General features: G+C 47.6%; 5 protein-coding genes across 5 annotated transcripts; 3 read left to right on the forward strand and 2 right to left on the reverse strand.

Moving 5' to 3' along the window:
* Window positions 1-298: 298 nt before the first annotated feature.
* Window positions 299-3,187, forward strand: F5891DRAFT_1006786 (uncharacterized protein). Its single transcript, XM_041360439.1, has 10 exons — window positions 299-335; window positions 396-448; window positions 506-520; window positions 572-600; window positions 659-801; window positions 856-2,164; window positions 2,221-2,334; window positions 2,386-2,430; window positions 2,477-2,756; window positions 2,815-3,187. Exons 1-10 carry the CDS (start codon window positions 311-313, stop codon window positions 2,995-2,997), a joined length of 2,196 nt encoding a protein of 731 aa, XP_041231407.1. The 5' UTR covers window positions 299-310; the 3' UTR covers window positions 2,998-3,187.
* F5891DRAFT_628864 (uncharacterized protein) lies at window positions 3,054-4,705 on the forward strand. The gene is made up of 3 exons (XM_041372542.1): window positions 3,054-4,054; window positions 4,112-4,525; window positions 4,575-4,705. The coding sequence occupies exons 1-2, from the start codon at window positions 3,252-3,254 to the stop codon at window positions 4,509-4,511; spliced, it is 1,203 nt and encodes a 400-aa protein (XP_041231408.1). The 5' UTR covers window positions 3,054-3,251; the 3' UTR covers window positions 4,512-4,525; window positions 4,575-4,705.
* Window positions 4,706-4,951: 246 nt separating this feature from the next.
* F5891DRAFT_1006791 (DNA repair protein, SNF2 family) lies at window positions 4,952-8,116 on the reverse strand. Its single transcript, XM_041360440.1, has 10 exons — window positions 7,348-8,116; window positions 7,091-7,298; window positions 6,917-7,039; window positions 6,765-6,869; window positions 6,408-6,704; window positions 5,945-6,356; window positions 5,725-5,894; window positions 5,605-5,670; window positions 5,290-5,551; window positions 4,952-5,237 (listed from the first exon to the last, which is right to left on the reverse strand). The coding sequence occupies exons 1-10, from the start codon at window positions 8,050-8,052 to the stop codon at window positions 5,129-5,131; spliced, it is 2,457 nt and encodes an 818-aa protein (XP_041231409.1). The 5' UTR covers window positions 8,053-8,116; the 3' UTR covers window positions 4,952-5,128.
* A 67-nt stretch (window positions 8,117-8,183) lies between these two features.
* F5891DRAFT_1006792 (uncharacterized protein) lies at window positions 8,184-10,831 on the forward strand. The gene is made up of 12 exons (XM_041360441.1): window positions 8,184-8,401; window positions 8,451-8,457; window positions 8,509-9,182; window positions 9,234-9,380; window positions 9,433-9,586; window positions 9,632-9,685; window positions 9,735-9,883; window positions 9,933-9,941; window positions 9,990-10,114; window positions 10,164-10,185; window positions 10,245-10,302; window positions 10,354-10,831. Exons 1-12 carry the CDS (start codon window positions 8,268-8,270, stop codon window positions 10,543-10,545), a joined length of 1,725 nt encoding a protein of 574 aa, XP_041231410.1. The 5' UTR covers window positions 8,184-8,267; the 3' UTR covers window positions 10,546-10,831.
* On the reverse strand, window positions 10,807-11,205 carry F5891DRAFT_1182895 (uncharacterized protein; the record flags this gene model as incomplete). The annotated part of the gene is made up of 1 exon (XM_041366228.1): window positions 10,807-11,205. One exon carries the CDS (start codon window positions 11,203-11,205, stop codon window positions 10,807-10,809), a length of 399 nt encoding a protein of 132 aa, XP_041231411.1.
* Between the last annotated feature and the right edge of the window lie 274 nt (window positions 11,206-11,479).

The raw sequence follows: 11,479 nt of genomic DNA on the forward strand, positions 1-11,479 counted from the left end.
TATCATCCCGACGATCTTATTGGTATCTTGACTAATATTTCTTACTAGTTGTATTTCATTCTCGCTTGCTAACATACCTAGTTGTGCCCTATTTTAATCATAGTTAACTTGGTTCAGATTTTGCGATAAACATTGCCATGATCTACATAACTCGATGCTCCGTTGCTTTGCTTCCGTGTCACCTCAATAATTAAAAATTTGTGATGATATGGAAACTGCAATTGGAAATATTCTCCCACATTATTGTGCCACGCCCAAAATGCGAAACCTTAGCTCGAAGGTTTACTGTCACCTTTCTATTCATGTCACCATGAGTGACGCAGAATACGAAGTCGGTGAGTTTCCGAGTGCCTGTTCTTTGCAGTCATCCTATGGTTGTACTCATGATGGTTCAGAGTCTGTGACGAAGGCGCGCGTGGAGGCGAAGCGGGGCAGGAAAGTCATATGGGTAAGTCTAGGACCAGGCGCTGTTACAGTATGTATGCTAAGCCTTTGGTCGAAATAGAAATATCATGTCAAAGTAAGTTCATAACGTATAGAGGTCGTGTGTTGATCAACTGACGCGTCGCAGTGGAAAGGGTATAGTTTGGATGATAGCACGTAGGGTGTCACTTTGTTCGCTAGGTGGCTTCCTTACTTATTCTTATTTACTGCACAGTTGGGAACCCGAAAGCTCTTTCACTTATGGCTCAAAGCATATCCTCAGGACCTTCTGGGCGCATGCTTCAACCCGCGGCAGAGAGCATACCAACCCACAGCTTTTTGAGAAAGGAGAGGAGGTTCATGTTTCGGGCTTTACTGGTATGCTATTTGTATCCCTAGAGAGCGCTTATGTCTAATAGCTCGTTATGTCAGGGGCGGGTCCGCGTCTTGAAAATAAATCTAGTAGGGATAACCTACAAGGACGTTCTGAGACACTCGAAGATGATGCCTCCGATGATGAACCCTTAACCACGAAGAAGCGGCGCAGACATCAAAAACCTGCGGGGGAACCAAGGGCGAAGCGGAAGCGCGAGTCAGAACCTGGCACCACCGGTTATGTATCGACTAAACGGGTGAGGGCATTTGGGCCCAGAAGCAAGGCCAAATCATCAGCACCGGCGAAACAAAGGCGCGCTTCGTCACCAGGCCCCCGCGGCGCGCGTCAGCTTTCCCTGACTAAGCTGACTGATACGGACGCTGAAGGGGAGCTCGACATGGAACTCTTTGGAGAAGTGGAAGAAGTGGAAGGAGAGTTAATGCAGAAAGACTCGGATGAACCCGATGCTCAGGATATCCCCAACTCCCATGCTGATCCTTCCAAGGTCAATGGGACAATCGTGGAGTTCGAGGACCTTCGCAGCTACTCTCCGGATGTCCAGGATACCATCGAAGTCAATCAAGTACTGAGTGAAGATGTAATTCTTTCGGCCAATGAGGGACCCAGCTCGCCTGACCCCCTTTTCGATTCTCCTCCGCTATCAAGAAATGGCACTCCCGCTGAGTCAGCGGTACCTCTTCACCGTGCTCGGGCGGCTAATCCTTTGGTCAAGTTTATCGATGATGCTCCGCTAATGGACAAGAACTCAGGGGCCGCCATCCCCGCAAAAACGCGTTTGATTTCTGGCCAGCCTTCGAGCTCATCTCAACATAATGGTAGTCACGCATCCCACAAGACACAATCAAAACCCGGCCCTGGTGGACGTTCCCGAGGCAAGAACCGGAGCTCCCTGCTGACAGCTGTGAAAGGCAGCCTAACCAGCGTGAAGGGTCGCTTCGGGCGGGCAAAGGATGTAAGGGAAGAGTCGCAAGCAATTGAAGATGCACCAGCACCATCTCATATTCCAGAGCACGAGTTTGCCATCGCATCCTGGAGTGATGAAGATGCAGCAGGCGAGACAGATCACGAGCATCAAGCAAATACATCCTTAGCTGGCCAGATGGAGCCTGTGGACACTCACGCTCCTGCTCCTTTACCAGTTCCCTCCGGACAGGAATTGTTGGAGATAGCAGGGTTGAAGCCCGATGCAGACGCGTTGCCTGATTTCGAAGATGAAGCGAATGTCGAACAACTACCTCAACCCATAAATGAAATCTCAGTGGAAACTCTTGTCGATGATGTTCCGACCGAAGATGCAGCCTTCCCTGCTACCCTGACCGTGGAAGACGAAGCGTCACGAAAGAGGTGAGATAATATCGCAAAGTGCAACCAGACCTCGCTTGAGAATGATGTGTTTTCAGTCTCGCAGAAGCCAAAGAGCAGCTGTTCCCGTCTGTGCAAGCTTCAGCTTCGGTGACGTCCATTTCAAGCTTGTCATGGAAGACGTCAAAAGACAACACTATCTTTGGACCAATGTGCGGCTGTCCTTGTTTCTTCCTCAGTAGTCCCATCTCACTCCTGAGCAGGTATAAGTTACAGGAACCGACTCAAGGACCTAACGGCGTCAACGAGTTTGTGCTGTGATTTTTCGATGATTCCTGAGCTAACCATCATTAGATCTGTTCCTACATTCAAGCTCATTCTGAATGCAAATACGCCTATTCCACTCGTATTGAAAGATTCCAACAATATGAAAGGCGTTTCATTCACTGATATATACGCTGACAAGTCGCTGGACGGTCGAGCTGGAACGTTCTATCTATTAGAAGATGCAGTCAGGATCGTCAGCACTTTCTCAGGCCTCGGCAGCGCGAGGGTTGTACCCGATTCCTCTGCGGACGATGACCACAAGACGCAATTCGACGTATTTCAACAACGTCTGCATTCAGGCCAGACGGTAAGCAACTACATTTACGTCTGGTTATTTTCCCCAACTTATTTTATCTTCAATTCAGTTCGTTACCAAGGCCGGGAAAGAATTGCTCGTCTTTTTTAGCTCGCAGAATATGGAGATCTCAGCCAAGCTTAGTCCGCCACAAGTACTGATAGGTCTTGCAGACACGGTGCTCCTCATGCGTGTCCAGATCACCGATAGTACTGGATACGCGAATGCTGTCATGCAAATCACTGCGATGTAATTTCTACTGATCACGATTTCTACTATACACTCTTGAATAGCGTTTGAAAATACTTTACGTGGCTATGGCCATTTTTGCATATGCATTTATACGTATCCGATGAAAAGTCACAAGAGCCAAAGAGTCCCAGCAGAATCTGGGTGCTCTGAAGTTTGCAATCGGCTTGATGCAATGGCACATTCAGTACTCAGTGCCCGAGTGACAAACATCATCAAACATTGACATAGCTTCTCCTTATCAACTGGCACTACAATATGCAACCCCGAACGGCTCAGAAGCGGTCAGCAACGTCCAGCGCAGACGCATCAACATCCCAAAAATCTTCACATGCTCCAAAAAAGACGCGTTTCACTGAGCCTAATGAAGATCCAGTGAACTTTGCGGAGGAAGTCGACTCTGCACTTGAGAATCCTTTAACCAAGCGGAAAGGACGGATTAGGAATGAAGGATACGACTCGGACTCGAGTGATGATGGAGAGGGTGTGGTACTGAGCAGAAGAAAGGGCGCAGATGGGGAAGGGGCGGATGATGACGATGATATGTTTGCAATGGCCGACAAGGAAGAAAAGAAAGACGAGGCGCAGGGAAAGAAGAAGGAAGAATTCTTACGCCTAGGGGACATAGAAGGACAGGAGTTCAACGATGGCGAAGATTCAGATTTAGATGAAGATGAGCCTGAAGACGAGGATGAAAGAGAACGACGAAAGAAGGCTGGTATGGGATTCGAGCTATCTTCGTTCAATATGCGGGAGGAGATGGAAGAGGGGAAATTTGCTGCTGATGGCACATATGTCCGGTCATTCGACGCACACGCCGTACACGATCGGTGGATGGACGATCTAGACGACAAGGAAATCAAGCTTGCGCGTCGGAGGAAGCGACAGCAGGAACGAATACAAAGAGAAAAGATGAGGGCGGAGGAGATAGAGCTTGAGCAAAGTGGTGGAAAGAGCGCTTTGGAAATTCAGCTCGTCGGAATGCTCAAGAAAGGCGAAACAATACTTGAAGCACTTCAACGATTAGGTGCAAAGGCGAAACAGAATTCGCGTTCTACCAGGTACGTTGTTGAGCAAGCATTCTTTAGGATCAACTGACTTCAGCACCTGCCTTTCAGCAAAGTTAGTGGAAAGGCCAAAGATGATACTGCTATGGCTGTCAGCAAGGCGGTAGATAAATCGAAGGGTCTCGATGATATTGACATGATCACCCATCTGGCATCCAACCTTATGTCGCTTGGTGATACTGACATCTACTCTCGATCATACGAGGAACTTGTCCGCGCAGTGCGTTCTAGCGGAAGGGTGGGACCTAATTGGACGCCTCCATCTGCGGACATCACATACGAGTACAAATGGGACATCCCTGGACAATCTACCGGAGAGACTTTCGGGCCCTTCAGTGAGGACGAAATGAAGATGTGGTATACAGCTGCCTACTTCGGTGAATCAGGAGAGAAGGTCAAAGTGAGAAAGGTTGGTCACGACTGGGGAGCCTGGGATGATGTTGTAACATAGTGTCATTGTTGCCGGTATGCGTTCATTTCCAAGAGGCAGACTTACTCGCTAACAACAATGCAGGTGACTTGATAACTTGATTTTCCGTCCTTGCAGACGCTGTTTGCATTTCGAGGTATCGTGTGTATCGCAGATTGTGGTCTCGTTGAATAGGAACAGCTGCCTGGTAGGCCGTTGAGACAGCGCCTTCCTTATCATCGATGACATCAGACGATAAGCTTATTTTGAGGCTGGATAGTTCTGCTCATGCCCTTGACGAGTCTGCATTCTTTATATGACATTTGCGCTAGTCGTGGACAATTATTGTTAACTTGTGCGAGAATATAGCTCTTACAGAAAATGACTGCATTGGGAGTACCAAATAAACCAGAAGTTGATAGTATCATGCGTGGCGTTGAGCTATTGATGTCAGTTGTGAAGGTCAAGGTGAGAAAGATCAGTGGCGACTGGGACAATGGCATTTGTATAAATGTCCTTGCACTAATACCTGTACCGTTGTGGTATTGTCTTTGTAGTATAATAATCGTGTGTGCCGTGAAGTAATGTTACAAATGGTAAGAAATGAATGTCTACGACAATGATGCGGACAAACGGAATCACAAAAACCCTGACATCCTCTAGTGACTGATGTATTGGAAAACGAAGGAGATCTCAGATAAGCCTACTTCAGCTCGGAGTAGGTCGTCATGATTACTCTTTAGCTCCTCATTGGTATAGTGATTCCACCTGCGTACGAAGGTGAGGGGGTGTGCATCCCATTTCCAAGAGACAGACTTACGTGCTTGCATCTCCGTATAACAACGCAGGTGACTTGGTAACTTGTCTTCCGTCCTTGCAGCGTTTGCATTTGAAGGTATCGTGAGTATCGCAAATCGTGGTCTCGTTGAATAGGAACAGCTGCCTGAGGGACTCGATCGAGAAATGCCGTTCAGCATCTTCCTTCTCATCGACGACAGCAGAAGACAAAGCTTGTTTTGATGCTTGACGTTGGAATATCTTTTCCTCAATTGTTCCCGTCGAGATAAAGCGATAGACGAAGCCTGTGATAATAGTGGTCAACGATGTACTGAAAAGAGACGCGTGCCAAACTTACACTCTTTCTTTTGGCCGTCACGCCATACACGTGCAAGAGCCTGTTGATCAGCAGCAGGGTTCCAGTCTGCACAAATCTTGTCAGTCTAAGCTACGTTACCAGAATACCGAACATGCCGACCAGGGTCAAAAAGGATCAGTCTGTTGGCGCCTATAAGATTGATACCACATCCTCCGGCTTTACTACTTAGCAGGAAGACAAATTCCTTCCCATTGGGATCATTGAACTGATCCACGAGCTTTTGACGCTTGGTGACCGTCATGGTCCCATCAAGACGAAAGAAGCCATACCTAGTTTATGCGTCAACATGAAACGAAAGCACCGTCAAACATGGACTCACTTCTTGCTTCGACACAGCTTCTCGAATAAGTCAAGTGTCTGCGTGTAATTGCTAATGAGCACAATTTTATCATTGGTAGTTGTCTTGAGGCGATGCAAGAACCGCTCGAGAACCAAGAATTTTCCTCCCCAATCACACCGTACCGTCTGGTTCTTGCTTTTGTCACGCGCTGTGGCGCCTGCGCCACCATAACCTTCGGGTAGAAGCTTTTCGGAACCATAGAGGTCAGAGGGAAGGTTGAGTAGTTCAGGATGGTTGCAAAGCTTCTTGAGGATATTGATTGCCTTGAGTGGCTGGGACTCTGTACCGCGAAGTAACGCTTTGATCTCAGGTGAGGATATGAAAAGGCGGTACAAGGCAAGCTGAAAGTCAGAAAGTCCACAGAACACGACGTGCTCGTACTTGACGGGTACTGTATGATAAATGTAGTAAAAATCGCAACAGCACAACAAGACCGACTCACGGTACTTCGACAATAGGTCATTTGTTCGCCGAATGATGAATTTAGTGACAAGACCACCAAGTTCCTTGAGTTTCTTCTCACATTGAGCCTGTACTTCTGCACTAGCACTCGCGTCGCGGCCACGAATAATAGCGTTCTCGAAGTTTTTACGAAAGTCGTCTCGGGAGCCAAGGAAGTTAGGGTTTGCGAAGTTCAAGAGGGAGAAATATTCCGAGAGATCATTCTGGACAGGTGTTCCGGTAAGAATGACTCGTCTCTTGACATTGAGCGAATTCAGGGCTTGGAATGTCTGATTGCCTGAAACAAGACAGATTATTCATAGTGCTCCGATTAAATTCCGCGAACGTGTGAGCTCACCAGAGTTCTTCAATCTGTGGCCCTCATCGCAGAGCAGGAGGCCAATGCTGCAGTTGGCCAGATGCGCAGTGAGAGTACGAAGGGTTTCATAGGATACGATCATCACTGAGAAAAACATGAACGTCAGGTCATCATCAAGGCTAAAGGCAAACCTGGCTGTGTAACATTTCGACCCGTTGCTTCTACCCACCGAACAACCTTCCCATGAAGTTCACCTCTGCCACCTTTGCCATCCACTGCAAGCTCTGAAATAGCATCTTTCCCTAGCCATTTGACTGAGAGAAGGTGAGAGATGTCTCGGAAGAACTGAAAGATGAGTAACACACCAAGTTCGTTCGCCCAATTTTTCACCAAACTAGAAGGGCATGCTATAATGCACTTCTCTATTGTGGGCTTTCCTGCGTGAGGGGATTGCTTAATCAAGGTCCATAACAATGCGATGCATTGTAGGGTCTTTCCAAGACCCATTTCATCGGCCATGATGCAGCCATACTGGTTATCCACCATCATGCCGGTGGTACATTTGTACAAGAACTGCGTGTTAGAATGAGTATAGCAAAAGCGCGCCATAGAAGATATTCACCTTGACGCCTTCAACCTGATGCGGACGTAGAACCTTTGCAAGTCTAGGATCAATTACTACAGGTACTTTCTGTGTTTTCTCTTTCTTGCCCTTGCCTTCACCCAGGAGCGTCCGTAGACTCTTGTGCGGATTATACATCCCTGCAGTCTTCTCTTGTGCTTCCTTGGCTGCCTTCTCTTTAGCTTCCTCCTTCTCTCTTTCCTTTTTCTCTTCGTCAGTTTCGCGGTCATCGATTGTAGGGTCGTAGAGGACAATGGCATGATCCTCCATTGGATCATGTAACGGGCGAGGGAGGATCTTGGTCGGTGGACGAATCCCCAGAGATGCATTGGTAGGCAGAATATGTACCTTTTCTCCGCTCTTGTTCGTCATAGTGGGCATTGAGAACCTGCGCAGCATATCGAATGGCTTGGGCTTGTACACCGGAAAGGTCTTGATAGCAGCTTTCAATTCTTCCTCATTATAAGTCCCATCTTTGTCTGCCTTCTTCTTTTTCTTCTTTCTTGCATCGTCATCATCACTGTCGTTCTCGTCAACCGCTGCGTCCTTGTATGAAACCCGCTTGCGCTTGCGCTGAGGCTGGACGCGCTCGGAAGCGTTGACAAGCGATGGGGCTTTGAATGGCTTGTTTACACGCGTGCTCTCTTGTAGCCTATCTACAGGTTTCCCATCTGAAGTCGTTGGGGTGCGCCGTAGCATAAACATGATGGTGGGTAAAAGTGAAGAATAATGGTCCGAGCTTCAAGTCAAGCCATCAAAAGACGCGACGCGTGTGGACGCGTAGATTAAGCGGTCACATGACCGGGACATCATTTTGAAATAACCCGTTTGCTTCCGTCATACCATCCTTACAGGATAGACCTTTATACTAGACAAAGATTGTTGATCCTTATACTATCCTCGACGCTGTTGTGAATTCGATGTATGATGACATGTGGAAACGGTCTCCCTCTCCAGAGGAAAGCTGGAGTGATGCGGAGGGTGGGAATGAGAATGGAGAGTGGCCAATCAAGGGGGTCGTAGGTGAGGAAGTTGATCCTGATGGCACTTCGAGGTAAGCCCCACTTATATTCCACCTGTCTCCGTATTTACGAGTCTATTAGATATGAAGTAGGCATATAAGTGGAATTTACACTTGATTTGTACTTAAAACACCATCAGGTAAGATGGGGAAACTGGTCGCGAAAGGATGGCACAAACACGACCTGGCAAACCGATATAACTGATCGCAGTGATTTGATCAATATCTGGAAAAAATTTCAAGATAATAAGCGCAATGTACTTGCCCAGGACAGTCTAGACATGGAAGTGTCTTGGCCAGATGACGCAGTGCATAAGCGTTTCACCTCCCTGCGCGCGCAAGCATACGAGGAGAAGAAACGCAAACGACTTGACAAGCCCTCAGCAGCAGACTGGGATCAGGAAATAGAACGTGCACGCAGGCACGCAGATGAACCCGACGCCGAAGACGGCAATGCGGCGTCTCGCCTGCGTGTGCGCCGAAATACCCCGCGTTCTACCCCATCATCTGATATACCACGTTTGTCCTCTGTCAAACGCATTCGTGGACCAACTCCCCCGAATCCCTTATTTAGAAGAGGTGCTTCTGCAAGGAAAAGGTCACCTTCCATAGGGGATGACACTTTTCGCTCTTTGATGTTCAATTTGTCTACAAGCACAGTTGAATCTCCCAGGGCCATATCCAAAGGTGTCATAGAAAAATCCAAGAATGTTAACACAAACCACTCTAGCAAATTCGGTCAGGCCAGCACTTCAAAACCCGCACCGTCAGCTATGAAGGGCGACGTCATATTTGTTCGCCCTGCGAAGCCTTTGTGAGTTTAATTATTGCATTCCTACACGTCTATGTCACTTATGTGTTGCAGGCGCGGGCGAGCGCTCTTACAGAGTAATTGGAACCAAGCAGCACAGGAAGCTGGTGCCGCAGATATACGCATCTCCAACGAGATCGTAGATGGCGACATTGGACAGCATCTGCACGAATTCAAATACATGGAGAGATCATATCATTTGTGTGTTCTCTGGTCTCTCATTTTGTTGAATCCTTTTGATTTCATGAACCAGTGATAATGATGATCTCCAGTCGATCTTTGATGTGGATCCAGGGGCTTTCCTTGCATGTACATGCACGTCGTGTCAAAGAGCATCCCAATGCGACTGTCAGACAGAATCAGAAGTCACGAATGAAAGAGGGCATAAGTTATACGCTTATAGCGGGGTGAGTATTTCTTTTTGTTGCGGAACGTATTGACAATTTGTACAGGGACTTTTTGCATTTCGTATCCCGCAAGGAGTTGAAGTTATTGAGTGCAACAAGGTATAGGTTTATCTAAGGGAATACATCGACCGTACTGAAGTTGGTCCAGTACTGTAGATGTGATCCACTGTGCAGTAATCGCGTTGCTCAGAAACCTCGTGATATTCCAATTGAGATTTTCAAGACAAAGCAGTGCGGCTGGGGTGCTCGTTGCCCTATTGCACTACCAAAAGGAAAGGTATTGGGAATATATACAGGGTTCGTATGATTATGTCTCCATTCTCAATTACTGAATTCTTCATTGCAGGACGCTGATGTGAGTTCTTCCATTCCGGCTTCCGCAGACCCTAACTTGATTTAATAGACGTCGGGAAGACGTGGACAACCTTCCTCCGGAGCACATTGGTTATGTCTTTGATCTTGATGGCACAGAGGTCCGTGGTCAGCACAATGAAGGAGACAAGTTTTCGGTCGATTCTCACGACTGCGGTATGCCTCATGTCGCGATTTGTTCAATTGACTTAAAATTTATCTCTAGGCAACTGGACTCGCTTTGTCAAGTAAGTCAAAAAGATCCGCCTTAGCGCCTAGAGCCAATAATCAATCATTTGATGTACAGTCACTCATGCTCGCCCAGTATGAAGGTCTATTCGGTCGTCTTCGACACCATTCGAGAGGTAATTGTCTATGATCTGGAATTCTTGCTGTCGCTCGAGACCTTGATATAGGTACACATGCCTTATGTGGCATTCGTCGCTGCACGAGACATACCTGCCGCAGAGGAGCTCACCATTGATTATGAACCAAGCGCTGCCGAAGAAATGGTTGAAGGCACTGGGAAGCAAAAGCGAAAGATGTCACCCACCGCGCTCTTATGCAAGTGTAGCGCCAAGCGATGTAGAGGATGGATTAAGCAATGAGAGTTGCTTCAAGGTTGTATGCATCATACAGTCTCGCAGCCGACGAGAGAATATATACACTTCTCCCGCAGATGTCTTGGCTCATTGGTTGTTACTGACCTGCATTGCAATCGCTTCGGGCGAATCTTCTTTAACACTGTCATAGTACGACTAAGAAACGATATGGTGTGTTGTTTGACCTTCTGCGACAATGATTTTTGTGGGAGAAGAAGCTAAGAATGGGCGCTTGACGTCCTTTCGAACGGATACCGCGATCTGTAGTCATTGAAGGTCGGTACTAATCAGCGGGACAAGCATGCGTAAGGTCGTCTGGCATATCAAGTCTCTCAACACACTGGCATCGAACCAGGAGTAAGAGTCATTGTACGTTCCTCGATTATCATAATCATCGCCCCAACCCTGATCATAACCCCATAGCTGAAACTCGATCTTGCGAGATGGTTTAGCACGTGTAGGCGCTCCCCATCTCGCCTCAGCTGGAGGTAGCCCGCCGAGGTCAAACCCTTCCGAGTCTCCGTGCAAGCTCTCCTCGTTGAGTAGGAGGTCTCTTCCTATTTCATACACTGTGAGAGGCAATAGATACATGTGCAACTTGTCTCCGTCCTCGTGGATAACCACGGTGCGATTAACCGATGTGGAGGTGTGCCCAATAGGAGGCATCATTGATAACGTTCATCGATGGATATGTGGTGAAAACTGACTTGAAGTATTGTTTGACTATCAGAACGTCTGCAGTGGTTAGTTGATTTACATGAAACAGATCTGGATGGACGTCGGGGAATGACAGCACGCTTCGGCGGGGTCGCCGCGGGGATGTGGCCATCGTCATATGAGTGCAACTACTACTAGTCCTCGTCATCAAGAGCTCCAGAGGCAGAACTACGCATCCAACTGAATATTCCATCAGACACTGAAAAGTAAAATCGGGACTGCG

The sequence above is a fragment of the Suillus fuscotomentosus genome, assembly GCF_016647785.1.
Source record: "Suillus fuscotomentosus strain FC203 chromosome Unknown F5891scaffold_6, whole genome shotgun sequence".
Classification (NCBI taxonomy): Eukaryota; Fungi; Basidiomycota; class Agaricomycetes; order Boletales; family Suillaceae; genus Suillus; species Suillus fuscotomentosus.

Bases quoted from the DNA above. Each gene is read 5' to 3' on its own strand.
- F5891DRAFT_1006786 (XM_041360439.1), top strand. From the start codon at position 311: ATGAGTGACGCAGAATACGAAGTCG. The intron at 336-395 runs GTGAGTTTCCGA...ATGATGGTTCAG, and splicing joins TGACGCAGAATACGAAGTCG to AGTCTGTGACGAAGGCGCGC. The intron at 2,431-2,476 runs GTTTGTGCTGTG...AACCATCATTAG, and splicing joins GGACCTAACGGCGTCAACGA to ATCTGTTCCTACATTCAAGC.
- F5891DRAFT_628864 (XM_041372542.1), top strand. From the start codon at position 3,252: ATGCAACCCCGAACGGCTCAGAAGCGGTCAGCAACGTCCAGCGCAGAC. The intron at 4,055-4,111 runs GTACGTTGTTGA...CCTGCCTTTCAG, and splicing joins CAGAATTCGCGTTCTACCAG to CAAAGTTAGTGGAAAGGCCA.
- F5891DRAFT_1006791 (XM_041360440.1), bottom strand. From the start codon at position 8,052: ATGTTTATGCTACGGCGCACCCCAACGACTTCAGATGGGAAACCTGTA. The intron at 5,671-5,724 runs GTCGGCATGTTC...AGATTTGTGCAG, and splicing joins ACTGATCCTTTTTGACCCTG to ACTGGAACCCTGCTGCTGAT. The intron at 5,238-5,289 runs GTAAGTCTGTCT...CTTCGTACGCAG, and splicing joins TTATACGGAGATGCAAGCAC to GTGGAATCACTATACCAATG.
- F5891DRAFT_1006792 (XM_041360441.1), top strand. From the start codon at position 8,268: ATGTATGATGACATGTGGAAACGGTCTCCCTCTCCAGAGGAAAGCTGG. The intron at 9,686-9,734 runs GTATAGGTTTAT...AAGTTGGTCCAG, and splicing joins AAGTTATTGAGTGCAACAAG to TACTGTAGATGTGATCCACT. The intron at 10,303-10,353 runs GTAATTGTCTAT...ACCTTGATATAG, and splicing joins TCTTCGACACCATTCGAGAG to GTACACATGCCTTATGTGGC.